We start from the raw sequence: 21,043 nt of genomic DNA on the forward strand, positions 1-21,043 counted from the left end.
CTTTTCTGCTGCAGCTTTCACCCACCTTCCCAGCCGTTGTGACGCTCCACTAGTCAGCCGTCATCCTCCGCCTGTTCCACCGTTGAGGTCTTGGTTGGATTGCTCTTTGTCAGAGACCTCCCCCTCGACCTTACCGCCATGGGTGGCCCTACCAGGAGCATAGCTCCAGACGGCATCGCTCTCAGGATCTCCGGAGCACACAAGCTTCTCCACCACGATAAGGTGACAATCCCTCTCTATCTCTGGTATAACTTAATCCTGTCAGCTGCTAACTGGTGCTTGCATTCAAAGATTTATGACTGGCTGAACTGACTCTTGTTAATTTTAGTGCTTCTATTGGTAGGAAATAGAAGGATAGCAGCTGAAGATTATTCTTAGATATTAACATTGAAAGGTAGCGTCCACTAGGAACACAGAAATTAAACACAAACCAAATTAAGCATCAACGGCAGTGGCAATACTGACCCAACTTTGGAATATGATCAATTTGTTTGTTAAGTTTGTGAAGTTATTCTTGGGACATGAGAAACTCTGTATTCCACTGAAAGTCAGCATTGTGATGGAATAATCTCCAATGATCTGGGTGATTGTCATTCCAACATCACTCAACAAACTCAACACCATGCAGGAATAGTATCACATCTGGTTGATACCACATCCCTAACCTTGAGGTGACAGTACAGCTCGTGGCCTGTTGGTGTTAATAGACCTGGAGAGTACAGCTGATTCGAGCTTGGTTAAGATATCTCAATTGTATAGAACTACACAAAGTGCACAGCATGGAAGCGGCTCTTTGTACCAATTATTCCATGCACGTCTTTATATGCTTCAAACAGACCTCTCCCTACTTTCTCTATCCAATCCTGCCAGTGCATCTCTCCATTCATTTTTTTCTTCGTCTAAGTACCCAGTTTCTTCTTAAATCCGTATATGCTATTGGACACAACTGGATTCAAGATAGAACTGACATTTATCAGACACCTAGTGGGTGAAGCAGTCATGTACACAGCCTAGTGAACTGGAACATACAAGTACATAGTAAGTACAGGTCAGCATCCTCATCTGCTGCATGACAACAAATCCCCGTGTTGATGTCAAATCAGGTTTTAGATTCAGCAATCAATATGGTCGTGTTTGTCAGCACAATTCAGTTTAATCATCTTGCAATCGTTCACCGTAGTTCCTTACCTCGTGAGTGATAGCCTGCCTACACGTATTGATCATTTTGGTCAGACCTTTGGCAAAGTCCAGTTCTGTATAAATTTCAACAAAAAAAATAGTTGTTATAAAACAGGAAGAATCACATAACGGATATTGTATCTACTGTCACTTTAACATGGCTGATTTCTTGTGGAAGCATTCACTATCAGACTAACAATTATTCATTAGATCATAAGTTCTAGGAGCAGAATTGGGCCATTGGCCCATCAAGTCTACTCCGTCATTAAATCATGGCTGATCTATCTTTCCATCCTAACCCCAATTCTCCTGCCTTCTCCCCATAACCCGTGACACCTGTACTAATCAAGAATCTGTCAATCTCCACCTTAAAAATATCCACTGACTTGGCCGCAGTCTTCTGTGGCAATGACTTCCACAGAATAACCACACTCTGACCTAAGAAATTCCTCCTCATCTCATTTCTAAATATACGTGCTTTTATTCTGAGTCTGTGGCGTCTGGTCCCAGACTCTCCCACTAGAGGTTGTGGACAATGGCAGGAGATGCCTGAATATCAAGCTTGGAACTTTCCTTGATCAAGGTTTGTTCGATGAGAACACATGAGAGTTCACAATCTCTAGTGTACAAATCATTTCTAGGGGGTTCGTAGCAAATTTTTGGAAACATTTTTCAAAACCAATATTCAAACTCACCACTAGTACAGTGACTACAGTGTGAACCATCTACAACATGCACACTAGTTACTCAGACTGCTCATCTCCTAAATCTACACCCTCACCACTCATGGGTTCCCCTCCAAGTTACCCTCATAATCTAGACTGTGGGTTTAAATATCTGGGTCTAAATCTGGGAACTCCATCCCCATCAATGTTGTGGGACATCTTCATCAGATGGACTATTCAGCACCACTGCTCCAATGACATTTAGGGATGGGGCATAAATGCTGGTCTTGCCAACAAAGTCCTGAACACAAAAACGATAAGAAGTATTAGTGCAACAACAAATTTCCCACCCTGAAGAATGGTCTCGACCCGAAACGTCACCTATCCATGTTCTCCAGTGATGCTGCCTGACCTGCTGAGTTATTCCACTCAGTGTACGTAACTTTGTTACTTTGTGCATTTTCTGTCGTTTTTTTTTGGAGCACTCCACCTCAACTATTTTTAAGTGGAATTTCCAGCATCTGCAGTACCTTGTTTCTAAATTTCCCAAGGGATTTTACCAAGCTGGTTAGTGGGAGGGTGGGGAGAAGTGGAATCTTAGGGCAAATAACTGAAGGTAGGGCTGGGGTGCGGTGGGGGACAATTGGGCAGAGGCCGGTACAGGGGGAGATGTGGTTTAAAGGATTAGTGGGGTAGGACAAATTCAGGAGTGGGGCGGTGTGGTGCGGGGTGGGATCAGGCATGCTCGGGGCGGGGGGGTTATGGATGGGGTGAGGTGGGGTGGAGCAGCAATGAATCGCTATTACGATAGAGATGCAAGGAACTGTAGGTGCTGGAATCCTAAGCAAAACGCAAACTGTTGGAAGAATTCAGCAGGTCAGTCATCATCTGTGGAGGGAACGGACAGGCGGCGTTTCAGGTCAGGCCCCTTCTTCAGACTATTATTACGGAACTGCCCAATAACAGCATGGATGTCTGAAACATTCAGATCCAGATTCAGATTCAGATTCAACTTTAATTGTCATTGTCCGTGTACAGTACAGAGACAACGAAATGCATTGCATCACCCAAACATCCGCATGGAATGAGCTGACGTTGATGCTTCCGTTATTCGATGACATTGACTACAACTGTAATAAACTCGGCAGCCTCTCACCCAAAGTTGTCCTCTTTTCCAGGTAGGTAATGAGATCCTTCATGTACTTGGAGACGGTCTTGGCGTATTGCAAAGCGGCTTCGACGCCACCCTCCGACCGCTGAAGAATGATGTCCACTTCTTCCGTGGACGGGCAGCCTGCAATCCAAACATGACAGACCAACTGAGAACAAAGACCCTTTGATGCAGTTCCTCAGGCAAGATCATGGGAGATGCTCGGTGAGACTTGACTTTAGACTTTAGAATGCTATTTATTGTCATTCAAACCTAGGTTTGAGCGAAATGTCATTTCTACAGTTTTTTACATTACAAAACAATCCAAGACCTACACTTAACACAGTTTACATAACATAAACATCCATCACAGTGAGTCTCCAACATCTCCTCACTGTGATGGAAGGCAAAGTCTTTATCTCTTCCCTTTGTTCCTTCTCCCGTGGTCCAGCAGTCCAACTGCAGTGTCGAGGCGAACTGGGGCTCCGATGTTAAAGTCCCCGGCGGGCGATGGTAAGTCCTGAGGCCGTTTAAGCTACGCCGGGCGATGTTAGGCCCCGGCTCCATGTCCTTAAACCCACGATTCCAACGGGAGAAGTCGCCGTTGCGGAGCTCGGAAAAGCGGTCTCCCACCAGGGACCTGCGAGCTCCCGATGTTCCCGTCCACCGGGTCTGCGGCCGGTGCCTCCGAACTCCAAAAGTCGGGTCGCAGCCGCGTGCTACCACAGCTCTTCCCGCTCCGAAGTTGGCCAGCTCCGCGATGTCAGTTCCACAGACTCTGCAACTGGAGCCCTCAGGTTAGTCCCGGCCGGAGGTCGCCGCCGGCTCCACGATGTTAGGCCCAACGACATCCGAGACCCGACAAGGAATAGTCGGGTCCCCGCACAGGGAAGAGATTTAAACGGTTTCCCCCACAGCCCCCCGCCCCCCCACCACCCCCCACATATACACAGCTAAAAAAATAATAAAAACTAACTCAAAGACATACATTTAACGACAAAAATAAAAAAAGACAGACGACTGTAGTTGAGCCGCTGCCGTTAGGCACCGCCACTCCCACTTTAGAGATACAGAATGGAAACAGGCACTTTTGCCCACTGAGTCCGCACCGACCAGCAATGACCCCGTACACTAGCACTATTCTACACGTTAGGGACAATTTACAATTTTACCGAAGCCAATTAACCTACAAACCTGTACGTCTTTGGAATGTGGTTGGAAAATGGATCACCCGGAGAAAACACACGCGGTCACGGGGAGAACGTACAAACTCCGTACAGACAGCACCCATACTCAGGATTGAACCGGATCTGTGGCGCTGTAAAGCAGCAACTCTATCGCCGTGCCACCACCATCTTTCAAACATCTATACATAGAGTTTGCTCCGACGGATTATCAAACTAAAAATATTCCCCTCTGGTCCCTATATCCCTCTCTGCCTCTGTAACCCCTTACACCCTTCACTCTCTCCCTCCTCCCTTCCCGTCCCCACCACGTATATCCCTCCCATAACTTTACATTTCATTCATGTTCTCTCCTAATCTGACACCCTTTTATCTCCGCTGCATCGTTAGCTTTCATCACCCACTCCATCCATCTGCCAATAACCCCTCGCCCCTGCACCTGTATCCACCTTATACTTGCCAGACATTGACATCCCTACCTCTTTCTCCCACCCCCCCCCCCCCCCCACCACAATCAGTCTGAAGATGAGTGCAACCCGAAATGCCGCCTATCCATTCCCTCACACAGATGATCCTGAGGAAATCCTCCCTCATTCCAAACCCCACCGCCATTCTTCAACAGATATTTTTTTATTTACGATGTTTTAAAAGTGCCTCACTATTTAATTCGTGCAGACCGTGTGGCACAGAGAGGTTCGTTACCTGCATCGCTGTACTGATCTTTCATTAGCACAGCATCACCCTGTCCAGCAATCCCGCCACACAGATTCTCCATCGACTGGGGAGAAACAAAAGCAATGAGATTTCATTAATGCATCGATGAATAAACCAAACGTCTGGGACAAGTGACTTAAACAGGCCTTCATCTTCAGCCAGAATCAACCCATTGTTGAACCCCATCGCAAGATGCCAAGTCGAGCAGTACACGGGCAATTTTGGACGAGGATTTAGACTTTAGATTTTAGAGATGCAGCACGGAAACAGGCACATCAACCTACCGAGTCACAGTGACCAGCGATCACCCCGTACACTAACACTATCCTATATACTAGGGACAACTTTACAACTTACCAAAGCCAATTAACATGCAAACCTGTACGTCTTTGGAGCGTGGGAGGAAACCGGAGCAGCCGGAGAAAACCCACGTGGTCATCGGGAGAACGTGCAAACTCCATTCAGACAACACCCGTTGTCAGGATCGAACCCGGGTCTCTGACGCTGTGAGGCAGCAACTCTATCGCTGCACCACTGTGCCATCCTATTCTGCTCAGATTTCAGAGCATCAAAGACATTCATTTATCTTCAGTGAGTAAACCCCCAAAAACCTCCAAAGTTGCCAAATTCTTTACTTTCTCTAAAAACCATCAAAGGGCCATGGGATTCAATCTTCATTCATGCCTTGCTTTCATTTAACCAAAGCATTGTTGCATTCTGGCACAGGCAATCTGAAAAATACCGGTGCAAATGCCCACACCGATATTCGGTAATATAGGTCCACCACTGATTTTCTGGTTCTAGAGCTCTCCTGGATGAACCGATTTGCCGGACCACGGAGGTCACAGCCTCCGAGAGGAGTCCAATGGTCCCAGAACGGACCGCCTAGGCTGCCCATGGGCCGAGATACCGGCTCGCATAATCGGCTATGGGAACGGATCTGCCGGCTACGGCTGGGCCGGTGTTCTACAGCCCCGGACGCAGGGGGGACCCCCGCCCCCCCCCGACCGCAAGTCCCGATAAGGTCAAGATCAGCCGCCTCACCCGGCGTAGGCACCACATTTTCGGGGGAAGGGATTTCAAGTGTGCTCTCGTAACATCTCAGAAGAACATGGATTGGTGACGTTTCTGGTCGGGACCCTTCTTCAGATTCAAGTCCCCAGTCTGAAGAAAAGTCCAACTCAAAACTTTGCCGACCCATGTTCTCTGAGGATGCTGCCTGACCTGCTGAGCTACTCCAGCACTATGTGTCTCTTTGTAAACCAGCACCTGTGCTTCCAGCAGCGGCTCAATATAACGTCGCCGAAACATAGAAAATCAAGTCAAGAGTGTTTTACTGTTTCATATGTCCCGAAACAGAACAATTACATTCTTACTTGCAGCTGCACAACAGATATTACTCCGTAAGACCCATAATAAGCATGAAAATCTATCACCGACGACAATCCTTTGCAAATTCCTCACCTTAGAGAACAGAGGGAGGTGTCATCTGGAGGTAATCATTGAATTGGAACCATGCATGGTTGCAGCACTGCTGCAGTATGCATCAGCCAGCCGCAGACAAGGAGCTGCTCGTGGTGTCGGTACTGAGCTTCACACCCCAACAAGAGAAACAAGTGGACAGACTCCTCCTGGTCTACACCCAGCGAGGTTGCTGGAGAAGACTGGGTTTGGGGATCGGTTCCCACTGGATCCACAGCCAGGTGGGTGAGGCAGCAGAATACACTCGCCACTTGCGAGCTGCGTCGCACACAGCGAGCCCAAGGGGAAATGGAGGGAGAAGGCAAAGCAACGAGGAGTCACGATTTTATCACATTCGTGGAACATCTTGGCCGTTCACTTTGTGTTGCTCTGGCCTCAGGAAAAGATTGTGAAGGGACAAACAGTAATTACTGTCATTTAGATGTGGCTATGTAACTGCGTTAGTCAGCCTGCCGACTAGGACACTTTGTCGATTCAGTCATGAACGTTTGACACGTTGCAAAGTCACTGTGTCAAAAAGCTAGAGGACACCAGAGAAAACAATTCTTAGAAACTATTTAAGGCAAGACAGTAAATATCCAGAGCTGGACACAAAGTGCTGGAGTATCTCAGTAGGTCAGGCAGCATCACTGGAGAAAAAGGATGGGTAACGTTACAGGTCGGGACCCTGCTTCAGATAGTCTGAAGTCTTCAATCGGAAGAAGGGTCCCGACCAGAAACATCGCCTATCGTTTCTCTCCAGAGATGCCGCCTGACCCGTTGAGTTACTCCAGCAGTTCATGTCCATCTTTGGTATAAACCAGCATCTGCAGATCTTTGTTTCTACGTATCCGGAGCTGTCAGCTTTCTTAACTTGCAACCACGCTCAATGGCATCAGCCAGTGCGGTCTCATCCTGCTGGATCTTGCCCCACTTCTCTGACCTGGAATCATTTACTCCTTCTCTAAATCTATCATAGTCGTACGGGATGGGAACAGGCCCTTTGGCCCAACTTACCCATGTCGACCAACATGCCCCAGAGACACTAGTCCCACCTGCCTGCATTTGGCCCACATCCCTCTAAATCTATCTTACCCATGCACCTGTACAAATGTTTATTAAGGTCACCCAGGGCCTCTCCGCTTCCTTTGCAGTAACCATTTATTCAACTGGGGAGGGGAGTGTGTGTTGGATTTAATGTCCACCCATAATGGCCTAGGTTGAGGAGGGAGCAAGGAATCAAGCACATTGATGGATCAGGACCACGTCTGCATAAGGACGATGGATTAGCCTCCCTGGAGGACCACAGTGAACCAAATGAACTTTCATAACAATCATAACAACACTGATGAATGCGTTTTGTTTCCCATTTATTTAATAGTTGAAGTTGTTCAGCTGCCAGGGTGGGTTTCGGGAACAATCTCTCTAGATCTGTGGTCTTGCAGAGAATAATCTCAGCAAATGAACCACCGTGCCACCCGACCGCCAAATCAGCTCCATGTTTCAGTGTTCATGTCTACTTGACGCAGGAATGTGGCACAGTGGAGCCACTAGCCAGGCTGCTGCCTCACAATCCTGACCTCTGTTCGAGTTCAGACAAAAATGCTGGAGAAACTCAGCGGGTGCAGCAACATCCATGGAGCGAAGGAAATAGGCAACGTTTCGGGCCGAAACCCTTCTTATTTCCTTCGCTCCAAAGATGCTGCTATACCCGCTGAGTTTCTCCAGCATTTTTGTCTACCTTCAATTTTCCAGCATCTGCAGTTCCTACTTAAACACTCTGTTTGAATTTGCTCCTTCATGGGTCCCCTGTCTGCCCTGGTTTCTCCCCATATCTTAAAGGCGTGCAGGTTGGCAGGTTCATTGGCTACTGTAAATTGCCCCCGGTGAACAGATGAATAGAAACTTCTGGAGGGAATTCGTTTATTGTCACGTGTGCTGAGGTACAGTGAAAAGCTTTTGTTGCGTGCTAACCAGTCAGCGGAAGGACATTACATGACTACAATCGAGCCACTCACAGTGTACAGAAGCACGATAAAGGGGATAACGTTTTGTGCAAGAAAAAGTCCAATTAAAGATAGTCTGAGGGTCTCCAGTGGGGTAAATAGTAGCTCAGGACTCTGGTTGTTGGTAGAATGGTTCATTTTCACACTTCTATACATTGAATTGAGAGGAATGTGGGGGAGAATAAAATGGGGCTAAGTGTAGCATCAGCACTGAAACTTGTATTGGGAAATGAGTCTGTCAAACTGTCCACTGTTCAATGGAAGGGTATTTTGGAACAGTGATCAAAACTTTTAAGACAGTAATGAATAAGGTTAAGTCTGTATCTTGGGGAAAAAGGCACTAAATTGAGGTATTGCAGTTTACAAAATTATTAGTTAGGAGCTTGAGAGAGTAATTTGGGAGCAGATATTATAGAGTAAGTCCACATCTGACGTGGGTGCCGTTTAAAGGCCAGTTGATCAAAGTTCAGGACTGACAAGTTCCAGTAAGGAAGAAGGATAAGGTCGGCGAGCTAAGGAAACCTTCGATGACCAAAGAGGTTCTAAATTTGGCCACAAAGTAAAAGGAAGTAAATATAAGGTTTGGAAAGATGAAATGAGACGGGGCTTCTGAGGAATATAAAGCAAACAGGCAGGAACTCAAGTGGGCAATTAGAAGGGCCCAAAGTGACCATGAAATGTCAGTGGTGAGGCAGATGGTAAAAAATAACCTAAGGCTTTTTACATGTACATACAAAAGAAAAGGGAAATCAAAGACAGGGTAAAAGCACTCCAGGATAATTGAAGGAATTTATGCTATGAATCTGAGAATGTAGGTGAAGTACGAAACAAGTGTACAAAATCATGAGAGGAATAGATCGGCTAGACGCACAGATTCTCTTGCCCAGAGTAAGGGAATCAAGAACCAGAGGACATAGGTTTAAGATGAGGGTGGAAAGATTTAATAAGAACCTGAGGGGTAACTTTTTTACACAAAGGGAGGTGGGTGTATGGAATGAGCTGCCTGAGGAGGCAGATTAAGAAACATAAGATCATAAGCTGTAGGAGCAGAATTAGGCCATTCGGCCCATCACATCTACTCTGCCATTCAATCATGGCTGATCTATCTCTCCCTCCTAACCACAATTCTCCAGCCTTCTCCCCCCATAACATTTAGACAAGTACATGGATAGGACAGGTTTAGAGCGAATTGGGCCAAATGCAAGCGGGTGGGACTATTGTAGAGGGGGGCATGTTGGCCAGTGAGGGGAAGTTGGGCCGGAGGGCCTGTTTCCCCTCTCGAAGATTCCATGACTACTTTGTATCTGTATTCACTAGGGAGAAGGATGTGAAAGGACAGAGAGATCAGTGTGGGGGAGACGAATACACTTGGGGAGTTTGAGATCAAGGAGGAGGTGGTGTCGAAGCTCTTGAAGAGCAGCAAGGTGGATAAGCCCCCTGACGGGATCGATCCGAATTTATTGAGGGAGGCAAGAGAGGAGAGGCGAAGGGTCAGTCCATCCAATGCCCAGCCTAAATTAATGTTTAATTGTTGTGAGAAGAGGAACATAAAATAAAATGTCACCATCAAAAAGAATTGCAAAATAGATACAGTAGCTAAAACTTCTGTAGAAGTCTAATTGTGAAATATGACCCTGCCCTGACCCATCATTTTCCAGATTAATATGTTGCTATTTAATTGTCTATGTACATTTTTTTTAAATCCCATGGGTCAGCGAGTTTTAAAACCAAAGACGTTGCCTCAGGAATAATCCTGCTTAATGGATAACGTATGGACTGTAAACTTTGAGAGCTGGCAGGCAGATTAGATGGATCTGATTCGAGCTGATTGCCATTTTTGCATCAGTCGTTCACCATCCGCAGGCTTCCGAGACTCATCGGCAGAAACACAACCCCCAAGGTGACAATTTATAGACGTAGAGCTTTCCAGCAGTGGCTGGTGTACGCACGCAACGCTCCTGTGTAACCCAGGCCCATTCCATCCACTCACCCTGCACTTGTCCGCTGGTGGCAATGATAACAGAGTGCTGCTGTCCACCTCACCCATGAGGAATTCCGACACACTGCCAAAGAGGAAATCATAGTTAGAGCGCTCGGCAAACCTCAACGTGTACATCTCCATTTACTTTCAAAAGCAAAAGTCCCCTTTTGCACATTTTATTCTCATTCAGTTAGCTGGAATTCAGAAAGACACAGTTGGGGGGAGGGGGGGCACAATGGCGCAGCTGGTAAGAGCCGCTGCTTCTCAGAGCCAGAGACCCGGGTTCAATCCCGACCGTGAGTGTTGTCTGTGTGGAGTTTACACGCTTTCCCTGTGACCGCGTGGGTTTCCCTCTGGGTGCCCCGGTTTCCCCCCCAAAGACTGTGGGTTTGTAGGTTAATAGGCCTCTGTGAACATTGTCCAAAATGTGTAGGGAGTGGATGTGCAAGTGGGATAATTGGCTGCTGTAAATTGCCTCTGGTGTGTGAGGAGTGGATGAAAAAGTGGGGTAACTAGTGTGAAAGGGTGATCGACGGTCGGCATGGACTCGTGGGGCAAAGAGCCTGCGTCCACGATGTACCTCTAAAACTAAAACTAAAACATTTACTCCAAGACTGACAGCATCGTTTCATGCAGAGTCATCAGGGAGCTACATCAGAGCAGCTCCTGCTGACTTGCCCCTGAATCCTCCCATTCTGCTGTGGTAGATGCTTCTTCACTCAGCTACTTCCTCTGAAAATGATGCCCGAGTCTAAAACAATAAAAAAAAATGCAGATGCTGGAAATCTGAAACAAAATAAAAACGGAAAATGCTACAAAAACTCAGCAGGTCAGGCAGCATCTGCGGAAAGAAAAACAATCAGCGTTTTCGGTCCACAACCCTTCATTAGAGAGTTCTTTAGGGCTTCTCAGCCCCAAAACGTTGACTGCTTTCTTTCTGTAGATTGCAGATGTTTTCGTTTCAGATCTCCAGCATTAGCACTGTTAAAAAATGGTGATTTAAGCCTATTTTTTTTATGTTGCCCAAGTGAATAACCTTCCATTCCAGTATTGTCTTCAGTGCCTCACAATAAACCAAAGTCAAGGGCAAAATGCAAGGTTTAAGGACACAAAGTGCTGGAGTAACTCGGTTTCTTGTTTCTTCCTGCAAAGGTTTAATGCTACCAAAGCAAAATAATGCAGATGCTGAAAATGTGAAACTCAATCATTCATTAACCTGAAATATTTCCCTTCACAGATGCTGCCTGACAAGCTGGGTGTTTCCAGCATTTTATGTTCACTTGCTACGACAGCAGAGTCAACAGTAAGATTATAATGGAAAGGTCAAGCCATAGGAGGAGAGTCCAGGACCAGAGGGCACAACCTCAGAATAAAGGGACATACCTTTAGAAAGGAGATGAGAAGGAAACGACAACAATGCTGCAGAGTAGGTTCATGAGGTTCATTCCCGGGATGGCGGGACTGTCATATGATGAAAGAATGGAGCGACTGGGCTTATATTCACTGGAATTTAGAAGGATGAGAGGGTATCTCATACAATACAATATACAATTATTAAGGGTTTGGACACGCTAGATGCAGGAAAAATGTTCCCGATGTTGGGGGAATCCCGAACCAGGGGCCACAGTTTAAGAATAAGGGGTAGGCCATTTAGAACGGAGATGAGGAACCACGTTTTCACAGAGAGTTGTGAATTTGTGGAATTCTCTGCCTCAGAAGGCAGTGGAGGGCGATTCACTGGCTGCATTCAAAAGAGAGTTTGATAGAGCTCTTAGGGCTAGCGGAATCAAGGGATTTGGGGAGAAGGCAGGAACGGGGTACTGATTGTGGATGATCAGCCATGATCACATTGATTGGCGGTGATGGCTCGAAGTGCCGATTGGCCTACTCCTGCACCTATTGTCTATGTATCTACTGTATGTGTCTATGTAATGTTAACACCCAATATATGTTGAACTGATCTGCCAAATAGCTTTGGCTCCTCTATTATTCGACCTCGTGTACTCTAGTAATGGACAGTGATAGACGGTGCTCAATTGCACCTGCCATAGCCATTCTTAATGGCCCCATGGTTGTTGGCAGGTGATGCAACTGCATGGATCATAGCTCAACCTGGTCTTGTCTTCAGGTTCCCACTATTGTCACCACTAGGGCATTTTCCTCTGGTGTTCATGTACAATGTCAACACTGAAGTTGTGGCCAAACTGAGAAAAGCAACAGCTGCATTTCTGCACCATTTCCAAACACTTCAAGAGAGCGAGAACTCAGATAAAAAGCTGCACTCTTGTGGTGTCTTTTATATCTACATCAGAACCGCTCAATGAGCTTGGCATGTGATGATGTACCTTCGCTATCGGGCCACCAAAGCAGCTACCCCAATTTGCTCAGAGCAGCAAGGTGGACATACACAAGACACAAAGTTCTGGAGTAACTTGGTGGGTCAAGCAACATCTCTGGAGAGCATGGATAGACAATGTTTCAGGTCGACCTGAAATGTCACCTTTCCATGTTCTCCAGAGATGCTGCCTGACCCGCTGAGTTACTCCTGCACTTTGCATCTTCTTTAGAATGCCAGTTCCTTGTTTCAGCTAGGTGGACCTGATCAGATAATTTGTTTCAGCGACGTTTGCAGGGAGATAAATATTGATCAGGAGCCGGGAGTTGTTCCTCCACTCCTTCTCCAAGGGAATAGAGTTTAAAGCATAATTTGATGATTTAACATTGGGAAAGCTGTTAGCAGAACTGAGGCTTCTGCTAAAGAAAGTAATTTGAGTGAAGTGATCAAGTCAGAAAGGAAAGTACCCTTGGATTTGAGGTGTTCATGAACAAAGCACACTATTTTAGTTCAGAAGATCGCTTTCCATGTAAAGTCTTTAAGCTACGCGAATCTTTGTCAGCAGAGTCTATTGAAAATAATTTGATTGCCTATAAAAAAGGAATTCGATTAATTTAAAAGAACCATGTAGAAACAAGGAACTGCAGATGCTGGTTTACAAAAAAAGACACAAACGCTAGTGTGACTTGTCAGCTCAGGCAAAATCTCTGGAGAATGCAGATAGGTGACGATTCGGGACATTTCTTCGAAGAAGGGTCCTGACCCAGAATATCACCACTCCATGTTCTCTGAAAAGAGCCACGTTCATTGTTATTGAGAAAGTGAGGATAAAGAAATTAAGTAGAGAGTCAGGGTGGCTTGTTTCTGCGCTGAAACCTGAATGACTCAATCGCTTGCGTCAGAATCGGTTGTACTTCTTCATTATCAGTGGACACTTCGGTCAAGAGCTCAGTATTTCAATGCAAATATTGTGATCCGTTCTCATCACAATCTTAACAGCAGAGAGGTACGATCCCAAGAGAGCTGGATATCTGGCTGTGTTTTTACTTTGCGCACAACTTGAAGACCTCCCACATGCCTCATTGCATCTCCTCGTGCTTGACAGCCAGCACTTGATAACCTGCCCACAAACTCCACTTCCTGCCTCCACGTCAGTCATTAGATCTTACCAGCCACTTCCTGCAGCCAAATTGAAAACACGAAGTGTGCATTTGAACAAAGAAAAATTGTGCTTTTAAAAAATGCACCGTGGACAGGTTGGCAGCCGCTTACCTTTTGCAATAATGTCATCCCTCTCCCTGCAACCTTGCTGCAACATTATTTCCTATCCATCACTCTGGTGAGTTCTTAGTGCAAGGCCCAATGGCTCAAGAGCATGTGGCTTCATTGTAATCAGGCTGTTCCTGAATGCGTCAGTAGGGTTATCCCCTCTAAGGACCTGCCTCCTATCCAATCTGCAGATGGATCCAATGCAAGCATCAATCTTGTCTGCTAAAATTAACCACACTTTGTCCTGAAGGCACTTCCTCTTGTTTACTTGCTCGCTTCCGCTCCGATGGATTTTTTGAATGTTATTTAAACGTTGAGCATTATTTGACTTGTGGGTGAACCTGCTGCCGTGGGTTCAGGTCTCGTGGGGTAAAAATGCCCGGGTAGATTTAACAGCCAAAGTGACGAATGCTGAGTTGGACCAAAGTGTCGGGGTGGACCAGTCCGACAGGGGGAAGAAACAGAACGGGGGGTAAAAAAAACGGCAATCATGTCATCGAGAGAAAAACAAAGTGCTGGAGGAACTCAGCAGACCAGGCAGCGTCTGTGGAGGGAGGAGGACAGACGATGTTGTGGGTTGTGATGTTCTTCAGACTGAAACCACAGATGCTTCCTGACTCCCTTGAGCGTCTCCAGCACTTCTTGTTTTTCTATTATTGGGCTACCCTGTCTCCTTTCTGTACTTTTTTAGTCTCACCTTACAGACAAGACGCTATGGTCTGAAGAAGGTCTCGACCTGAAATGTCACCCATTCCTTCTCTCCAGAGATGCTGCCTGTCCCGCTGAGTTACTCTGGCATTTTGTGTCTATCTATGATGATATGGTCGTATATTCCACACACACAAGCCACTCTCTGGATAAAGAAGGTTTGATTCTTGGTTTTGTGTGCCTCTTTGACAGACCTCCTTGCCTTCTACCCATTCCTTCCGTACCACAATCTTACCTGTGGGTGCTTGGCATCCAAGATAACGTTGGCAGTGCCCAATATGGAGGCACAAAATGTCCCAGCCACACAGTCTAGTTTAGTTGGAGAGATACAGCACGGAAAGAGGCCCTTCGGCCCAGCGAGTCCGTGCTGACCAGCGATCTCCATACACTAGCACTATCCTACACACCAGGGACAATTTATAATCTTTATTGAAGTCAATTAACCTGCAAACCTGTACGTCAGTGAGATGTGGGAGGAAACCAGAGCAGCAGGGGAAAATCCACGAGGTCATGGGGAGAACGTACAAAACTCCATACACACAGCACCAGTAGCCAGGATTGAACCCGAGTTTCTGGCGCTGTAAGGCAGCAGCTTTACCGCTGCACCACCGTGCTGCCTGCACCACCATGCTGCCCGCACCACCATGCTGCCCGCACCACCATGCTGCCATGCCCCAAAAGACTCTGAGGCTATTATGCTGATGAGAGGCAGTCATGAGGCAGTCATGAGGCAGCTTTACTAACTTAGGGTTTCAATAGTCAAGCATGAAAGACTGGTTTCATTTCTTGCGTTCCGACTCTGTGCTCTCTTTTTACCATGCATGCTAACGCTCCCTCTATCCAGACAAGTGACTGATATGCAGAAAGAAACTGCAAATGCTGGTATACACCAAAGATAGACACAAAGTGCTGTAGTAACTCAGCGGCTCAGGCAACATCTCTGGAGAATAAGGATGGGTGACATTTCGAGTCGGGACCCTTCCACAGACCCAGTGTCTACCGAGGGAGGGTCCCGATATACTTACTTGCTGCTAAAGGCCACGGCCATTGTTTCAATTGCCTTCTCAAACTCCTTTTTATCATTTTCATTGTTGGATTCGTAATGGAAGCCTGAAGGAAAAAGAAACAAATGTGTTAATGGGGACAAACCCTGTGCAAAGCTTATACTACAAGCAGACTGATGCGCTTTAAGGGACAGACAGTAAATGTTCCAGTTTAATTCATGGTGGCGTCACACACGTGGCCATGCAGTGGTGCCTTTGAAAATTAATTGAATTATCATTACACTCAAAGAAACTTTTTACTCCAAACCTTTCATCAATAATTATTGCTCAGATCACAGAGTCGTCGAGCACAGCTCCCTCTAACAAAATACTTTAGCAAAATGAGAAAAACACATGGATGAGCAGGGAATGGAGGGATGTGGATCATGTGCAGGCAGCGGAGATTACTTTAACATTGATCTCATGTTTGGGACAGACATTGTGGGCTGAAGGGCCTGTCCCTGTGCTGTACTGTAGTTAGGACGGTACTGTAGTTAGGACGACAGATGGCACAATGGGCTAAGTGTTCGGCTGGCGACCGGAAGGTAGCCGGTTCGAATCCCGCTTGGAGTGCATACTGTCGTTGTGTCCTTGGGCAAGACACTTCACCCACCTTTGCCTGTGTGTGAATGTGTGTGAGTGATTGGTGGTGGTCGGAGGGGCCGTAGGCGCAGATTGGCAGCCACACTTCCGTCAGTCTGCCCCAGGGCAGCTGTGGCTACAGAAGTAGCTTACCACCACCGAGTGTGACTGAGGAGTGAATGAATAATGCGATGTAAAGCGCCTTGAGTATTAGAAAGGCGCTATATAAATCCCATCCATTATTATTATTATTACTGTTCTGTGAGGTAAAATCAGAATCTAAAGCACTGGAAAGGCTGGTTAGTTTAGTTTAGTTTAGAGATACAGCGCGGAAACAGGTGTTTGCCTGACAGATCAGTGAAGTAAAAGCCCGTGGGATGCAGGTTCCGTTACAGGCTGGATCCAAATCAGAATCGGTGGTAGGAATGGTTCTACTCCTGGAGTGGCTTAACAAGAGTTTTCTCTTTTACAGTTCAGAGTTTAGAATTTAGGGATACAGTGCGGAAACAGGCCCTTCGGCCCATCGAGTCCACACCGACCAGCGATTCCCGCACACTAACACTATCCTACACACATTAGGGACAACCCACGCAGGTCACGGTGGATACATACAAATTCCGTACAGACAAGCACCCGTAGTCAGGATCGAACCCGGTCCTCTGGCCCTGTAAGACAGTAGCTATACCACTACACCACCATGTTGTGACTGTTACCCCGGGCAGGATTTCAATCCAACTCATGGGATTTAGAATACTTTTCTTTACTTTAGAGATACAGAGTGGAAGCAGGCCCTTCGGCCCACCGAGACGGCGCGGACCAACAATCACCGTCCACACACACACTCACACTATCCTACTAGATACACCAGATACACTATCCTACATCTGAGAGAAACACCAGCTTCTGCATCTGTGACTAAAGACTTTTGGCCAGAATATCATTTATTCTTCATTTATCCTTCTCCTACTGATTTCAGAACAGTTTTGGTTAAATGGTAACCGTTGGCATGTGAAGATTTTCAGAAATGAGTTTGGATTCTTGAGGCCAAGTTCAAATGGCACAAATTCTGAAGCAGCTGATGGGGGAGGCTACAGGCACGAAGGTCTTGACTAAGTGTGACTTGGTCTATTCCTTTGGCATTTGCCTGCCTTCTCATCGTAACCTTTGATGCCCTTAATAAGCAACATGCTACATTTTGTCTGCTCCACTGCGAAATCTCCTCAAAGAACGCCTACTTTGAAGAACTCGACCTCTCTCCAACGGGGGTTGTGTGAGACCCTCTCTCTGCGCTGCCCCACTGTGATTCCCACTTCTCTCCCACTCTACGATCATGTTCTAACCTGGACTCACCACCACAGCCACGTGGTTCCTTAACACAAACCTGCGTCACCATCTTGTGCCTCATGGCTTCCAGCTCCACTTCCAGGCCTCCCAATAACATTCAATACACCGCTTCTTGCAACAGTTCGCCTCCCGAAAGTTTGCATTCCTACACTCTCCGCCAACTTTCCCCCTCCCCCCCCACGCAATTAGTCTGAAGAAGGGTCTAAACTTAAAATGTCACCCATCCATGTTGTCCACAGATGCTGCCTGATCCGTTGAGTTACTCCAGCGCTTTGTGTCCTTTTGTGTAAACCACTGGGGCACTGATGACGTTGGCTTAACCCTTCTGAAGGCTGGGCACAACAGGTCCATTCCCCAGAGTACAAGGAAGGTTCATCGCCTACAGCCTCCTCGCAGAATGACTGTAACATTCCTGTGATCATATTCAGATAAAATGAAACAGGCACTGGAAACGCCAGCCTGAGACATCCCGGCACAATCTCACAGTGTGTGACTCTTGCAGAGTTCAGAGGCCCAGCATGTAACAATTCATTCATTCAATAATATAGTCTTCAGACTCCCCAGGATGTTGCCTGGGTGACACAGCAGAGCACCAGGTGAGGCTTCCCCCTCCCATCTCCAGTGACCCCGGTTCGATCCTGCCCACCGGCGCTGTTTGTATCCAGGTGGGTTCCCCTCATGCACTCCAGTTCACTCCCACATCCTAGAGGCATCAATTAGTCACTGTAAACACTCGCATGTGTCAGCGGATGGTGGCGAATTCAAGAATAGTAATGGACATGAAAGAGCATCAGTTACGGGGGGGGGGGAGCTGAAGGTGTCGTGAGATTGATGGGATCATCAGATATTAGCACTAATTGCAGCAGCCAAATGCAACAAGAAAATATATGAATGAGTATTAGGATTATGTAGAGAATTCTTTACCTTTATCCTATTCCACTAAATTCCAATGAATTGGAGCGAATTACAACATTTCAAAGACTTGGGGACAGATACATGGACGGGAAAGATTTAGAGGAATATGGATCAAATGTGGGCAAATGGGAATAGCTTAGATGGGTGCTTGGTTGACATCGACAGGCTGGAAATGGCGGAGGCCCAGGACAGAAAAGTTGGTATTGGGATGGGGAGTGGATATAAAATGGTTGGCAACCAGGAGATAAAGCAGGCCTTGGTGGTCCCAGCACTATTGTTCAGTGCAACTTCTGTCATACAAGCTGTGACTGGTTTCATTAGACACAAATTGCTGGAGTAACTCAGTGAATTGGGCAGCATCTGATCCTGCCTGTCCATCTGAGTTTCTAATCTGCCTTGGTGTAGAGGTATGGTATTGGTGTAGAATTTTGTTTCAGGTTTCCTGCAGCTGCAGTATTTTGTAAAGGCCGGGCTTCTTGTGGACCAGCCCAGTCTCCTGTTGATGACGTGCACAGGACTAGACGATTTAATGGAACAATTTGGTTGAATATTATTCCTCTGTTACATGGGTTAGTTGAAACTTGCTTCCAATTTGTTGTGGGTGCAGGTGGCGTGGGACAACGTTCCGCTGGTCACCACACCCAACCGTTCCGTTTACGGAGCATGATAGGATTAGACAGTCAGCCCTTCCCAGGAGAGTTTAATCATCATCTTCAATTGCAAACTGATGCTTTTTAGTTTAGTTTAGTTTTGAGATACAGCGCAGTAACAGGCCCCTCGGCCCACCCAGTCCGCGCCGACCAGCTATCCCCACTCACTAACACTATCCTACAATTTACAATTATACCAAGCCAATTAACCTACAAACCTATACGCCTTTGGAGTGCGGGAGGAAACCAGAGATCCCGGAGAAAACCCACGCAGGTCACGGGGAGAATGTACAAACTCCGTACAGACAGCACCCGTACTCGGGATCGAACCTGGGTCTCCGGTGCTGCATTCGCCGTAAGGCAGCAACTCTACCTCTGCGTCACCGTGCCACCCCTATTTGATCTCAGTGTTTGATTTGAACCAGCTTCAAACGAGTCTGCTTCACCACCCCCACCCTCACAGAATGAATTTCACAACAGGACATGTCCAAAGTACCACTAACGCTAGTGAATATACTGTGGTGTAGGAAGACTTTCCTGCAGTGCAGAGACTGGCAGGTGCTGAATGCACTCATTGAAGACAACTTTCTACTGGCAACGACAATAATCTTTAATCTATAAAACACTGAAAATGTTCAGGTGGCACGGTGGCACAGCTGGTAGAGCTACTGCCTCACAGCACCAGAGTACATGGTTCATCCCTGACCTCGGGTGCTGTCTGTGTGGCGGTTGGGGGAAAACTCCACCGTGCGGCCCTTCCATGTTTCATAACCTGTTTCCATGCTGTATCACTAAACTAAAGTAAACTAAGCTAAACACGGTCCTCTGCCTGTGGCAAGCAGTTAGAGTTCACCTTTTACTCAGTGGCATTTGAACTTCTGACCTCTGGACATCTACAATCCACCTGTATTCTCCCCGAAGGCTGAGATGTCAAGTGCTGAACAATGAAGATTCCCCTCATTAAATCTCCCCTTTAAGTAAGTGCGACAGCTTGGAATCCCCCGGAGGTTACTTTGTGAATCCCAGGTTAATAGCAGCCGAGTGCCCCTTCAGTTGTACCTTTCACTTTGGAAATCAAAGTCCCCGCGGCCGTGAGCGTCTCCACGGTGTTCAGCAGTGGATATTTGTTGATGACCAGCCGCAGGACCCTCAGCACCTCCCCGAGACACTCGTGGGCCACTGGTCGCCGCGTGTCGGTTTTCTCTGGAAGGGAAAGACAGCCCAAAGTTAGCGATGAACGGCAAGAAAAATGGCTGCACAAGGAACTGCAGATGCTGGTTTACCACAAATAGACACAAAGTGCTAGAGTAACTCTGGAGCGTCTCTGGAGAACTAAGTGCTAGAGTAACTCTGCAGCATCTCTGGAGAACATGGATGGGAGACGTCTTGGGTCGCAACCCTCCTTAGCTCATTTCACTTAGATTAAAGGGCCTGTCCCACGAGCATGCGACTCCATGTGGCAAGTGCGACCTAACGTGGTCGCTTGAGCCGTACGGCCTCGCGGGGCCGGTCCCACTTCGATCGCCGGAGCCGTATGGAGTTGTGCGGGGCTGGTCCCAACATCGCGCGGGGCTCCGAAAAACTGACCGTGTTCAAAAATTCCGCGTGGCAATGGCCTGCCGGCCCGCAGCCGTCTCGACGCCGTACGTCAAGTGCGAACTTCTCGCGGATTTCGCTCGAACTTCATGTCACTCACTCGACCTCCGCGCGGCCCCCGCTTCTGGTTTGGTCGCGCTCGCCGCATGCAGTCGCATGCTCGTGGGACAGGACCTTAAGTGTGGAGACAGGCCCTTCTGCCTACCCAGTCCACACCAACCAATGATCACACATACAATAGTTCTATCCTACACACAAGGG

General features: G+C 47.1%; 1 protein-coding gene across 3 annotated transcripts in view; it reads right to left on the bottom strand.

Annotated features, from left to right (window-relative positions):
- arhgap45 (Rho GTPase activating protein 45) overlaps positions 1-21,043 on the bottom strand; it is a 131,431-nt gene that overhangs the window by 30,161 nt on the left and 80,227 nt on the right. For all 3 annotated transcript variants that reach the window (XM_033046556.1, XM_033046555.1, XM_033046557.1), the window contains 6 exons: positions 20,246-20,389; positions 15,678-15,762; positions 10,350-10,422; positions 4,881-4,956; positions 3,001-3,138; positions 1,189-1,253 (listed from right to left, as the gene is read on the bottom strand). In XM_033046556.1, coding sequence (XP_032902447.1) covers positions 1,189-1,253; positions 3,001-3,138; positions 4,881-4,956; positions 10,350-10,422; positions 15,678-15,762; positions 20,246-20,389 — 581 coding nt within the window. The remainder of the gene's footprint in view (positions 1-1,188; positions 1,254-3,000; positions 3,139-4,880; positions 4,957-10,349; positions 10,423-15,677; positions 15,763-20,245; positions 20,390-21,043) is intronic.

The sequence above is a fragment of the Amblyraja radiata genome, chromosome 29 (genome assembly GCF_010909765.2).
Source record: "Amblyraja radiata isolate CabotCenter1 chromosome 29, sAmbRad1.1.pri, whole genome shotgun sequence".
Classification (NCBI taxonomy): Eukaryota; Metazoa; Chordata; class Chondrichthyes; order Rajiformes; family Rajidae; genus Amblyraja; species Amblyraja radiata.